The sequence below is a fragment of the Triturus cristatus genome, chromosome 9 (assembly GCF_964204655.1).
Source record: "Triturus cristatus chromosome 9, aTriCri1.1, whole genome shotgun sequence".
Taxonomy (NCBI): domain Eukaryota; kingdom Metazoa; phylum Chordata; class Amphibia; order Caudata; family Salamandridae; genus Triturus; species Triturus cristatus.
Window position 1 is genome coordinate 479,841,513 of NC_140592.1, and position 14,414 is coordinate 479,855,926.

At 41.7% G+C, this 14,414-nt stretch overlaps 1 protein-coding gene and 1 non-coding gene across 2 annotated transcripts in view; one reads left to right on the top strand and one right to left on the bottom strand.

The window, feature by feature from the left end:
• Window positions 1-11,736, bottom strand: part of B4GAT1 (beta-1,4-glucuronyltransferase 1) — a 31,276-nt gene extending 19,540 nt beyond the window's left edge. Inside the window, exon 1 of the mRNA XM_085625431.1 lies at window positions 9,965-11,736. Coding sequence (XP_085481557.1) covers window positions 9,965-11,107 — 1,143 coding nt within the window. The 5' untranslated portion in view covers window positions 11,108-11,736. The remainder of the gene's footprint in view (window positions 1-9,964) is intronic.
• A 608-nt stretch (window positions 11,737-12,344) lies between these two features.
• TRNAS-GCU (transfer RNA serine (anticodon GCU)) lies at window positions 12,345-12,426 on the top strand. Its single transcript has one exon. It is a non-coding gene; the product is annotated as a tRNA-Ser (tRNA).
• The last annotated feature ends 1,988 nt before the right edge of the window (window positions 12,427-14,414 follow it).

The following is a 14,414-nucleotide window of genomic DNA, read 5'->3' on the forward strand; positions in this document are numbered from 1 at the left end:
GGGGCCGGACTACCTGCTAGGTCCCTCCCTATGGGTGGGACCAGGAAGGGGGGTGGTTACACCCCCAATCCTTTGTCCAGCTCGCCCCAGGCCCGGGACTGGTGTGCCCCAGGACCGGTTTGAACTGGCATATGCACCGAGGTTCCTTGTGAGCCACAGGCATGTCTGGTTTCTTTCAAGCCCTACCTGACCAATACACAAAATCCTGTCTGGGGTGGTGCACGCACCTCCCCTGGCAGGAAACCCTTTGTCCACACCTCCCAAGCTGGAAGGACTCCCAGCAGCAGGAGGGCAGACTTGTGTCTGTGGTGGCAGCATCCATTTTGTGGAGCTGAGGCTATGTCTGATTTTACCCGGGTTTCAGGTACTGTACATGTCGTGTCCCTCTAGAAGGGTGGAATGCTAACCCCGTCGCCAGAATTGGCGAGGGGTTAGTATTCCAATTCGTATGACACCTTACTCGACATGTTTTGATAAAGCCAAACCAAAGATAGCATTTAACCGCGAGGTTCATAATGCACTTAAGAGTATATGGTATGACGATATCTGGAAACAGTAGAAGGAAGTTGTTCCGACCACTGCAGACAGGCTCAGCTCATGCCAGAGCACCATCTCACATGGAACCAAGCACTCTGCCTTCAGGATTGTTAAGGCCTGCCATAGGAATGACTTATAGGTTACCAGGTGTCCCATTTAAGGTTAGGTATAGGTATACTACACCTAAGTAAGAGGTGATTACACCAACTTACCCCAGCTGAGTGATCAGCCAGTTGTGTCAAATTGTTAGGCCAAGCCTGGGGTGGCATAATACATGCTGCAGCCCTTGGCAGGCCTTGGGTACACCAATGCCCTGGGTACCTAGTGTACACTGGTACAGGGGCTGACAGGGTGATCCACTTCCAATTGGTTATGCACCTAGGGTGCATAGTTTTAATTTAGTAGAGAGAACAGCAGGCTGGGGGTCTGATTGGCAGGCCCACAGCCTCAATATGTCAAAAACCAGTGAAGCAAAAAGCAAAAATTTGGGGTTACCATAGGATAGCAGACCCTACTCTCCTACAGCCGCACTCACTAAAAAGGAAAAAAATGTGTAAATAAAGAAAAACATTTTTTTTGTAAAGGAATCTTGGATGCCGTCTGTTCGTTGAGCAGCTGCGAAGGTAGTCCGTGAAGGAGAACCGATATATATAAATATATATATATATATATATATATATAATATATATATATATATATATATATATATATATATATATATATATATATATTATCTACTGGCGGTCGCCAGTAGATACTTATAGTTAGGACCGTGTTTCCATAGGAAATCCGCAACATTCTATTTGGAATAAATTTGGCGCCGATTGACGAATCCTCGCGAAATTTTCAAAATAGGTGGGGCGCTCCACTCCGCTCCTTCCCTGAAAGTCTCGGGGGGATTCGTCAAGCGGTGGCTGAGAAAAAGGGGGGGTCCCAAAACGCATTTACCCCATGCATTTTTCCATAGGACATTTAGTCCAAGCTACAGCCCGAACGGCTGAACAGAATTTCTTGAAATTTGGCAGAGAGGTAGTCCTCAGGTCAGGGATGTGCCTTTTGCAGGTCTGGTGTAAATCTGTTCGGTATTTCCTGAGAAAATAGCATTTAAAAGCATATATATATCTATAGGCGCGCTCCGTGCGCATACGGTAAAACTTACCGTACGCATACGCTGCCGTGCGCAAGCGCGATTCTGATTGGTTGTTAGATCTTAGTAAACATTCGAATCGGTCGAAACCAGGAAGTGTCGGCTGCCATTTTGTCTCTCGCAGTGTGAGGGGATAAAAAACAAAGATGGAGAACGTGAAAAGGGGGCAGGGTGGACAGTTCCTGACCCCCTAGCCTTTGTCAGGGGGTCCCAGAAAGACCCCTAAGGGCCAAAATGGAGCGCGCACGGTGAAAAACCTTAAAAAAAAATAATAATACATAACTTAGCATTTAAAAAAACGTACAAATTCACTGAAAAGACCATAGGTTTCAAACACGTTATAGTTAGGAATTAGCATTTAAAAAACCTTGCAAATTCACTTAAAAAACCATAGGTTTCACACATGTTATAGTTAGCTGGACATTTCACTCGTGAAAAACCATTGAAATTCCCCCGTTATAGTTAGTGCAGGCAACTATAACTCACGCGACCGCAATCCTCTGCTGATGACGTCAGATATTACATCACTGATGACATATGTGTCTTTCTGAAAAAAAAATATTTGTAATATATGTATAGCTAAAAATTAATGGAAGAAGACATGGGTAAATAAGTGTCTAAATACAGTGATGTAATATCTGACGTCATCAGCAGAGGATTGCGGTCGCGTGAGTTATAGTTGCCTGCACTAACTATAACGGGGGAATTTCAATGGTTTTTCACGAGTGAAATGTCCAGCTAACTATAACATGTGTGAAACCTATGGTTTTTTAAGTGAATTTGCAAGGTTTTTTAAATGCTAATTCCTAACTATAACGTGTGTGAAACCTATGGTCTTTTCAGTGAATATATATATATACACACATATATTTACACATACATATATGCATACATATATACATACACCACACACATATACATACACACATACAAATATTAGGGTAAGGGCGTTTTTAGGGTTTAGGGGTGGGTAAGGGTACTGGCTGGCTAGGGTTTAGGGTGGGTGAAGGTTTGTGGGTGTCAAGGGTACTTTTAGGGTTTAAGATGGGTACGGGTATTGGGTTGCAAGGGTGTTTTTAGGGTTTTGGCTTGGTAAAGGTATTTGGGTAGCAAGGATATTTTTAGGGTTTAGGGTAGGTAAAGGTATTTGGGTGGCAAGGGTATTTTTAGGGTTTAGGGTGGATAATGGTATTTGGGTTTGGGTGATAAGGGTTTTTTAGGGTTTAAGGTGGGTGATGGTATTGGGATGATAAGGGTATTTTTAAGGTTGATGTTAAAGGTATTTGGGTGGCAAGGGTGCTTTTAGGGTTTAGGGTGGGTAAGGATATTTGGGTGGTAAAGGTATTTTTAGTGTAGGTAAAGGTATTTGGGTGGCAATGGTATTTTCAGGGTTTAGGGTAGTTAAGGGTATTTGGGTGGCAATTGTGTTTAGGGTGGGCAAAGTATTTGGGTGGCAAGGGTGTTTTTAGGGGAGGTAAGAGTATTTGGGTGCCAAGGGTATGTTTAGGATGGGTAAAGGGTATTTCGGTGGCAAGGGAATTTTTTAAGGTTTAGGGTGGGTAAGGGGATTTGGGTGGGGAGGGTATTTTAGGATTTGGGATGGGTAAAGATAGTTGGGTGGCAAGGGTATTTTTAGTTTGGGTAAAGGTATTAGGGAGGCAAGGGTATTTTTAGGATTTAGAGTGGGTAAGCATTGTGGATAGTAAGGGTATATTTAGGGTTTAAGGGTGGTTGAGCTTTTGATCGGATCAGTAAGTATATTTAATACTTTCCTGCGAAATACTTCGATTTTCGTTGTAAAGGACTGCGTGGTAAAGGCATATGTGTCGTATAAAATTTGTGTGATAAAGGCTTATGCATGGCATTGGACGCGTTGTAAAGTTATGCATGGTAATGGCATGCATGGTTTCGTCACACATCCGAAATATGGTGATAAGCCTGTGCGATGTTTGGGCAAGTACAAGGGTATGGATAGTTTGCAATGTTACTAGGAAATATCCAAATACTGACCTGTCTAATCATACGCTGGTGAACATTGTACCTCAGTTAAATCTGTAATAATAAATAAATTAATGATCATGCCTTGTGTCAATATTTTTATTCATTCCTAAACAAGAAGAAAGTAGACTGTCCCTAATAAATAAGTTTCACTGTGCTTTGCAGTGTTTGCTTTAATATATACAACCATAACTCTTTAATTTGAAAGGTGAATTCTTGTAAACACGTAGTTGTTTTTTTCCCCTCACTCAAGTACACTAATAAAAGTTGTATCCACTGCAACAGCCTACATAAACAAAACAAGGTTTGGTAAGGTCAAAAGGTCTGGTATTTTTTTTTTTAGATGTTAGGTAATAACTGTTAGTTCTGTTAAAACATGTTGAAATAGAAGGATTGTGTGTTATATTTGTATATAGTTATTAACTACAGTAAAACTGTAATAGATACAGTTTTTACTGATTAGTTATACATGGTAAGAGTGTATGTGTGGTAGTCAGGTACAGTAAGTTGGGCTGTTAGGAAGGTACTGTAGGTTGGTTAGGTACATTAGTTAGGTATGGTAAGTAACCTAGCTATGGTAAGCAGGTATGTCAGGTTAATTTCGGTAAATGAAGTAGGTTATCTAGGTGGGAGCAATACATTTGATATGGTAAATTGGGTTTTGTAGGTAGATTAGGTAGGGTAAGCATGATAGGTTTTGTAGGTATGTTTGGATTGACTGGTAGGGAACTGCGCCTGATTGACAATGTTCAGCATTCCACCCATCATCTATTGGTGTTGCTATAAATCACCCTAAGCGGGAAGGGTATGCCCAGATATGGTTCCCGTGCTCACTGTGCCACTGGATTTAAGCTAGGCTGGCTGATGAAGGGTGACACCCCGAAATTGGTCCCAAACTGGTCCCAAGATGCATGTTTCCAGTCCAGGAAGGACCTGGTCTTGCAGTTCTGGCTGGACTGTTCCCAAGGTGAGCAGGGTCAAGACTTATTGCATATAGCTGGGTCCAAAATGGAATAGCGAGCAAAAAAACAATGCATTTAGGCCAGATCTCTGTACTGGGGTGAATGTTTGACAATGTTCAGCATTCCATCCGTCATTGTTTCGTGTTTTTTGTTGTTGTTGCTACGTCATAATAGATATATTGGTTAGCCAAATCCCTATTTCCAGCCAATTCAACTCAGTATTAGAAATGTGCTCCCCCCCCTCAAGATGCTGAGGAAAATATTTAAAATGCTCCCGCTGGAAAACAGCAGACAGTAACCCAAACACTTCTCACCAGCAGACTAGAAGGCGCCAAAGTCTTCTAAGTAGGCATCTCTACCAAGCTCACTAACACTCCAAGTAGTTCAAAACACGGCTGCCAGACTCACATTTGATCTTCCTCCATGAGTTCAAATCTCCAAACACCTCCTCTATTCTCATCCAAAAATGCACTACCTTCAAATTCCTCATGCCCACCTTCAAGGCACTACACAACCTAGGCCCAGCCTACCTCTATGACCGCATATGCTTTCACATCCCATCTAAACACCTGACACAAGAGGGCCTACTCGTCGTCCACAGTCCTTGCATCAGATGTGCAAAAATAGGAGGACACACTTGCTCTTACATCGCACCCAAGACCTGAAATGAGCACCCCATCAGAGTAGCCAACTTCCTCCTAGAATTCAGAAGGAAAATGAAAACATTTTTGTTCAGTTAAGCTCCACTCAGAAAACTCATATTGCATCTTCTAGAGAGTGAGGATACCCTCCCAGGTGATTAGCCTGCCTTACAAATCCCTATAACATAACATGTACATTTTTAGATTTGAAGAAACATCAAACGTTTTATGGTTAAGAATCAGCTGCTTTGGAGCTTTAAATGATGTAGATGCAGCCAATCAAAATGAAGATACATTAACCAGTTACCTAAAGCCAAATTCTTTAAGAACTTTTATCATGATAACATTTTGAAATCTGAATTGGAAAATGTTTGGAAGGAACCAGCACTTCTTATATTTAGGAGGGTGGCAGGGATGTACTAAGTACACAGTGAGCCCACGAGTATAGATGGCAAATAGCTGAAAGTAGGTCCTTAAATATGAGCAGCAGTCAGCCAAAAGGGTGGTAAAAAGGCTAAGCTACAGGGGAGGGACAAACACAAGAAGAGGAAGGCAAGACACTGAAGAAGAAGCAAGCAAATGAGAGCAACTAAGCCAACTAATGGTAATCAAGCAAAGGGCGTGCTCTATGCCCACTGTACGTTTTGTAGTAAACCCACAATAGGTCTTTTGCAATGAGACAGATTGTGGTGGTTGGGAGACAAGACCTAATAAAACCCCTTTTGAGTTCATGTTTTTGAAATCGGACAGTCTTTAGAATCCCATAATTTCCACAATATATTAATACTGGATCTGGCCATTTAATATTTTTGTGGTCTTTCTAATTTACACTAGGTTTACTTCATTCCATAAAAAAGCAATTTTGAAGAAAAAATATTACAATATCTGTATCATTTTCTTCAATTTCTTCAGACATGTTTGCTTGCTCTACTCTCAATTCATAAGCGTACTTTGGTCTTATAATAAACTAATATTTTATTGTAGTTCACTGCTGTATCATTCACCCTAATAAAGCACCCCTCCAATTTGGTTGTCAACTCAGCCTAAATTCACAATTGATTAATGCTACTTTGGACTCCAGCATGTTGATAATTCATGCTTACATGCAGACCTCCATTTATTGAATTATTTCTACCGAATTCCTTTCCATTTACCTCAGATATCCTATGGTAAATTACATGTACCAGAATGCATTATGTAAAAATATTGCATTTGCTACAAAAAACAAAAAGGCAACACCTAATTAAAAGTCCCGCCTCAGTGGGCGTATGCATATAGTGCATTCTGGTTTAGGAAGTCTTTACCTCAGTTGTTGTCCATAATGGATGCCTCTGTACTGTCTCCTTAATTCACGTTTTACCACAGTGGGTGAACTGGAAACACGCCCACTGAGGCGGGACTATTAATTAGTTGCAAGTGTGGCGTTACTGCTTACCTGTCGGTTCTCCAACTGCCAAGCCAGTGAGCAAGGGGGAAGAATCCTGAAACACGTATGGTGACAAATTGGCAAATGTTATGTGTGGGGCTTCCTACTGTGAGCAGTTTTCATATGGATGGAGATATATATATATATATATATTATCTACTGGCGGTCGCCAGTAGATAGTTATAGTTAGGATCGTGTTTCCATAGGAAATCCGCAACATTCTATTTGGAATAACTTTGGCGCCGATTGACGACTCCTCGCGAAATTTTCAAAATAGGTGGGGCGCTCCGCTCCTTCCCTGAAAGTCTCGGGGGGATTCGTCAAGCGGGGGCTGAGAAAAAGGGGGGGTCCCAAAACGCGTTTTCCCCATGCATTTTTCCATAGGACCTTTAGTCCAAGCTACAGCCCGAACGGCTGAACAGAATTACTTGAAATTTGGCAGAGAGGTAGTCCTCAGGTCAGGGATGTGCCTTTTGCAGGTCTGGTGTAAATCTGTTCAGTATTTCCTGAGAAAATAGCATTTAAAAGCATATATATATATATATATATCTATAAGCGCGCACCATGCGCGTACGGTAAAACTTACCGTACGTGCACGCTGCCGTGCGCGAGCGCGATTCTGATTGGTTGTTAGATCTTAGTAAACATTCGAATCGGTCGAAACCAGGAAGTGTCGGCCGCCATTTTGTCTCTCGCAGTCTGAGGGGGTGAAAAACAAAGTTGGAGAACGTGAAAAGGGGGCAGGGTGGACAGTTCCTGACCCCCTAGCCTTTGTCAGGGGGTCACAGAAGGACCCCCAAGGGCCAAAATTTCCTTTAATTTTTTTGCAAAAATTCGCGGAGTACGCGTAACATGCGCGTACGGTAGAAACGGAAAAATTCTGTGAAGCGCACCGTGCGCGTACGGTACGCGCACGGTGAAAAACCTTAAAAAAAAATTAAAAAAAATATACATAACTTAGCATTTAAAAAACCGTACAAATTCACTGAAAAAACCATAGGTTTCACACACGCTATAGTTAGGAATTAGCATTTAAAAAACCTTGCAAATTCACTTAAAAAACCATAGGTTTCACACGTTATAGTTGGCTGGACATTTCACTCGTAAAAACCCATTGAAATTCCCCCGTTATAGTTAGTGCAGGCAACTATAACTCACGCGACCGCAATCCTCTGCTGATGACGTCAGATATTAAATCACTGATGACATATGTGTCTTTCTGAAAAAAAAATATTTGTAATATATGTATAGCTAAAAATTTATGGAAGAAGACATGGGTAAATAAGTGTCTAAATACAGTGATGTAATATCTGACGTCATCAGCAGAGGATTGCGGTCGCGTGAGTTATAGTTGCCTGCACTAACTATAACAGGGGAATTTCAATGGTTTTTCACGAGTGAAATGTCCAGCTAACTATAACATGTGTGAAACCTATGGTTTTTTAAGTGAATATATATATAGATATATAAACAAATAAATACAATTCATTTTGAAAGCCGGAGTTCATTTAATGTATCTTTAATCTACATCTACTTACTTCCTTTATGCATCTATATACCTTCCATGTACTTATGGATCAATATATGTATTACTTTTCTTCTAATTCAGCATACCAAATGCACTACCCTATTTCTCACCATATACCTCTATCAATATATCCTTTACCTCAACTCTCTGACTCATCTCAAACCTTTCTACCACTCTTTCCAATGCACTACCCTAATTCTCACTCTACACCTCTATTAATTTTATCCTCTACCTCCATTCTCATTCATCCCAAACCCCATACCACTTCTATGATCCCCAGAATAACCCTTTCTAGACTCTGCCCTACTCTACCCCTCCTTGCATCATCTCATAGCTCTTTTACTATTCCAATCCCCAAAACAAACCTTTCTAAACCCTTCCTTCTGACTCTTACCCCTTCACATCCCTTTTATTCGTCCCAAGCCTCCTCCTATTGCTATGGACTCCTAAACAAACCAACAAAAAAATAAACAAATATCTAAATCCTTCCCTCTTCTATCCTTCCACTATCCTTTTTAATCCAAATAACAGACTAACATATCCACCACTCCAATTACTTTCATATTTCACTACACTAATTCACCACTAATCCTTTATGGGTTCTGGAATAGCGTGATACTCGCCGAAAAAGTGCTTCAACACTCCATCAGGGGTAAGAAGCGCTATATAAATGCAAACATTTTCCCTCTTCTATTCCTCCACTATCTTTCTGAATCCAAATAACTGACTAACATATCCACCACTCAAATTACTTCCATATTTCACTATACTAATTCACCACTAATCCTTTATGGGTTCCGGAGAAGCGTGCTACTCTCTGAAATAGCAATTAGACGCCTCGTCAAGGGTAGTAAGCGCTAAATAAATGCAATTACAATACAATACAATATTAGAAAGTGAATTGTAAGAGTCCTAAAGCCACAAAATGATAAATCAAGATAATGAGAGGAATTTACTTCTTTCAGTTTTTGTGGTTACCGTAAGGATATCATCACTGCTCAGATTGAAACAGAATATAATGATCTGTCAAAAATATTAAATGTTTTGCATTTTATTACCCGCTAAATCCTTCAGTACCACCACTTAGAACTTGTGGCCTGATCTATGGTTTTATCTGTTTTGTATAAAGTGAGAAATGAGTTGATACACAAGGACACATATTATTTTTCTTTCATGTTCTAATTCTTTCAGGTAGCAAACAAAGAGTAAAGTTCCTTTGATATCACAGTCTGGAGGGTTATCGGTGAAAAAAACATGGCAAGATACTAGTTCTACGTTACAGCTTCCAAATTACTTAACATGCTTGGCCCTCCATTGCATCCTGAATATTGGTAAGGAATATGTGTTTCCAATTAGCAAAGGAATCGGTGGTTTTTGGGTCTCAGGAGGTGTTCAAAGACTGAAAAATTAGAAAATAGTCAAATACTATAGAAGGTATTTGGAACAGGTAGGAAAAAGATGGAGGCGTCTGGAGTTTCTCGCTTACCAAGGAAGGTAACTATATGATAACATTTTGCATTCTACTGAAGACATCGCTAACAGTATCCCTTGGCTTACTAGCAGTGAGCAATAGTATCTCTTGTACCCCAAGAGGAATATAGTCTGTACTTTGGTAGAAATACTTCTGTGCTACTGCTGCTTATACTAAATAAATGAAACTAAGGAGTTGACAAAAACAGGGTTCAGGAGAATACTTTATCATGCTGTTGATCTTATTGCACGTACCTGGCTGATGCGGTTGAACCCATACTGCTTAAAGCGTTCATCATAGGGTGGCACAGAACTTGCACTGATGTAGAAAGGTTCCCAAGGGTCTTTCCACTCCACCCCATAGGCCACTTGCAACTCATTTCCAGTGGGGAGATTTAACCACCTGGAGTAATTGGTAGGAGCTTGGCAACGAGGGCAGAGCTCTTCATAGAATGGCCGTATTTCCCCCACCTGGTAGAGCTGCAGTAGCTCTGCCTTGGCACCTGGGATCCTACGGGTATGCCTGATCTCAAAGGCAGGCACCACATAGACAATGTGTTCAGCTTCAGGTGTGCTGGGTTGCCCAGCCACCAGTGAGAGGAAGGATAGTCGCAGTCCCTCACTGGGCAGCATGTCCATATCGATGACCAGCACATAGCGGCTTCCAGCTGCAGCCCTGGCCAGATTACGCAGCAGGTTATTTGGGTAGGATGCGTTAACCCCCATGTCATAGTTACGCAGCTTGGTCCCTGTGTCAGCCAACTTCCCAAACACATCATTGCAGGATTTCAGGCGTGCAAACTCACTGCTGTCCTCCAGTTCTGGAAAGATGGCCAAGTTGCCAGAATGGCACGCTAGGTGGAAAGAGACCAATTCTCTTACTGGAGCACATAGAGTGGCTAGGATGTAGATCATCATGGTAGCAAAGCGCACCTCTTCTGGGCCAGGAGCAAATAAGGCTACCGAAACTGGACCTCTCCAACGAGTCAGAACATCTCTCAAGTTGTGCAAATTGTTCAAAGTAGTATGAGTAGCCAAGACCAAATCTTCCTTGGGTGGCAGCGGGGCTACTGCTGCCCATGGTCCCATCCCGGGCCCGTCTTCAATCATTGCCTCCTCACCAGCCTTCACCAGATCTTTATAGAGCCGATACTGACCGCTTGAGTCCAGAATGCCGCCGCTGGCCAGCGACGACTTGAGCCGGCTCTTCTTTTCTTGGTCCCAATGGTGTCGGGGTGGTTCAGCCTTCCTGGTCTCAAAGAGTTCCAGAAAACGGAACCTCTGCTGCCTGCCATGCAGTCCGGAGAGGAGGGACAGATAGATGAGTTGCAGAAGAGCTACAAGCAGCAGGGCAGCCAGGACTACCTTAAAGAAAGAGCATTTCCTAGGCAGCTGCATTGCTTTCCCACAGCCTCTTAAGAGTTATTAGGATCACAAGGTGTCAACTGCCTCTGCCCACGGGATCCCAATGCATCTGATCAACGGTTCGAAGAGCATTAACTGTCCATGTCCTTGGGCTGCTAAACATTTACTAGCTTGATTAACGGAATAACAAGAGCCCCATATACTGCAACCATAGGTCACACCATTTGGAGGATCGTGCAGCGGTTCAAGGGCATCAATACGAGAAATGTCTGCTGAAATCTAGGGCTGCAAATGATCAGTACCTTAACTGAGTACTCTGCAACAATGAACGTGTTTTGAAGCCTGAACCTCTGGTCTGGTAGTTTTGATCTGCTAGTGTGTCCTGGATCCCACGTATGCAACCGACAGTCTTGTCCCCTGCACACCACTTCTGCCAACTCGAAAATATTCAACGCAATAAAATGTTCTACTGTAGCAGAACCCGCAAACCCTCCTGCACATCATCCTTCGATCTACTGCATTACAGCACGCATACGACAGCTTTCCCACTGACCTCAATGCAAACGACCAGGCTCAATAACATGGACATAAAAGAAAGATCAGGCATTACAATTGTGCGAAGCGGCCACCTTGGAAGGGACGAATTGCTTGTTGTGCCACCAGAACACCACCCACTAACTAGTAAGCCTTTGCGTTGTATACATAGGGGCAGATTTATCAGCCCCTTGCGCCACATTTGCGTCACTTTTCCCTTGTTAAAAGTGACGCAAAAGTGGCGCAAGGGGCATGTAAATCTGCCCCATAGTTCTTCTCTGAGACGGTAGAAATGTAAGTTAGATGGTTGATCCACATTCCGCTGGTTTTCATTATTTTTTTTTTAGTAATACATAATACATAAACGACACGAAGAGTATTTAATCGCGGCCATCTTGGAATGGGGCGTTTCGTTGTATTCACGGGACAGTTTGATTTAAAAGGTAAACCTAAAAGTTTACTTAAATAATATTTTTATACCGACAGTAATTAATTATAATGCTTATATCGGAATGCACGAAATCTTATAGGAATATTGATATTTTCCCGATATATGTCTACAGAAGTGCTTTGGATAAATCGTTATCACAACATAAAAAATTCACATTATATTCTCTGAGTTTGGCACTCATCCAAGCAGCCCTTCTTTAGTATTGTACCTTACTTAGATCTATTCGGATAACATACACTGCTTCTGTGAGGTATCTCAAAGGTGGTGCATTTTCGCTGTCATCAGGACGAGGTGGCCGAGTGGTTAAGGCGATGGACTGCTAATCCATTGTGCTCTGCACGCGTGGGTTCGAATCCCATCCTCGTCGTCATCCTTTTTTTGAGTTTTCAATATTATTTTAACTACTTTTCTATTACTTTCTACTGTCTTCGGCTGGACAAGGGAGACTGTATCTCAAGGCCGGTCATTTTTTTTTTGTGTACTGAAAAAGACGGTGTATAGTTTCAGTGGCACAGACACGTACAGCATGGTCACTAATAGTATTGGGTTCCCTTGTTGAACATCTTGATGTACATGTGTTCTGTGACTTCCATGGTGTCACTAGAGGTGGGCGAGCCAACAAATTTAGAGGGAGAGAAGAGCCAAAGCCGAGCGGAGGGTCTAGTTGCTGGGTTGTAAGACACCCCATGCACCAGCCAAGCCCTGAAAATGTTTGGCATGTAAACTATGCAACAAACAGCATATAATAATATGATAAAAAGGGCTCAAGTCTTAAAAAATGAAGTATCGCAGGAAGTGACAATCTCTGCATATGACATCACAGTAAGTGACATCATTATGTGTGTCATCACATGTGACATCACAGGAAGTGGCATCACAACCCATGACCTCAGAGGATGTGACATCAGATTTTAAGACCGCATAAATGTTTAGCAGGTCTATAATGAGTACATTTGAGTGCATTACAATATTTAACAAAATAGATTTTGCTTTGGGTTGGTGCCAAAATATTGACGCACCCCGACACAAAATCTGGGCCCCAACTATTTAAACCATTTATTTTTGTTAAACCCTGTCACAAAGAAATTGGCAACAAGGATAATCGAGGCAGTAAATAAGTTCTGCTTAATTGGTTGCAATGCCTGTATTTTAAAATATCTTATGGAGTTAAGGCACCTGCTGCGCAGATCTTCATGTGCCAGCTAAATCTCAGGGAATAATAATAATGGTAAGATAACTCTGGAGGATAAAATATTTGCTAGAAAGATCTGCGTTTTGTCTAGTCCTAGTTCTGACCCAAAGTAGCATAGAGGGTTAATATGTGTCCTGCAAAGCCCATTATGTTTTTAAGACATGGATCCTTTTGTTACGTGCAGTTCATAAATTGTAATACTTCTAATATAGCACAGTGAGGTATGAACATGGCACTCCTACACCTTGTAACCCTCCCTGTGTTATGTAACATATGCTTTTTTATCGATGTACACACATATAATTTATTGTCAATGTATAATGTGTACGTGTGCTGTAAAGCGCTCTGACACCCTGCATGATGATGAGTAGCACTAAGCTCTATTACAAAAAAAATAGTGGTATTTAAATTGTTATTTGTGTAAATACTGGGGCGACCAGCATATCTGACATTCTTACAGTGTATGCATATCTCATATAGGGACTGAACAAAGTCAAGAGCATTTCTCTCTTAAGTACCTGGGAAGAGGACTTCGAGCTGAAATAGAGTCAGGCATCTGGCTTGAGCCTGGTTCAAGCTTTCAGTGGTTGCTCACTTCTATGAGGGAAATAAAATAAGTTTCAATGAGAGCCAAGTGTAATGTGTGGAGCTGAAGAAGAGATACTAACAGAAAAGAGCAGATGCTTTCCTACTGTACACATCAATAGTAGGGCCTCTTCTGCGACACCTTGTCCCATTCGGAAAGCCATGGTAATCTTTTAGAAGTCTAAATACCATTACAATATGCACACTGGATGAAGCAGCTTTACCATGAGTGCTTTACATAGGGTTTCCACCTTTCCCAGAAAAAAATACCAGTCATGGTTTCACATTTTAAGATTCTGCAAAGGCCCGACTTGATACTGAACTAGAACTTTATATAAAATCATCTGTAATCATTTTTTATAACCATCTCTGTTTATGGTCCCAATATTAAAAAGATTTTACACCATCCAGCTCACATTTCGGATCACTCAGCAGTCACTATGACACTACAGCCCCAGGAACACATCCCAATAGTAGGTGTGCTGCAGATCGGAGCTTATAAATTCTCCCTACTTCCACGGACAGAGTAATTCCACCGTCATACGCACATACACTCATCATACGCAAGGGCCCATCAC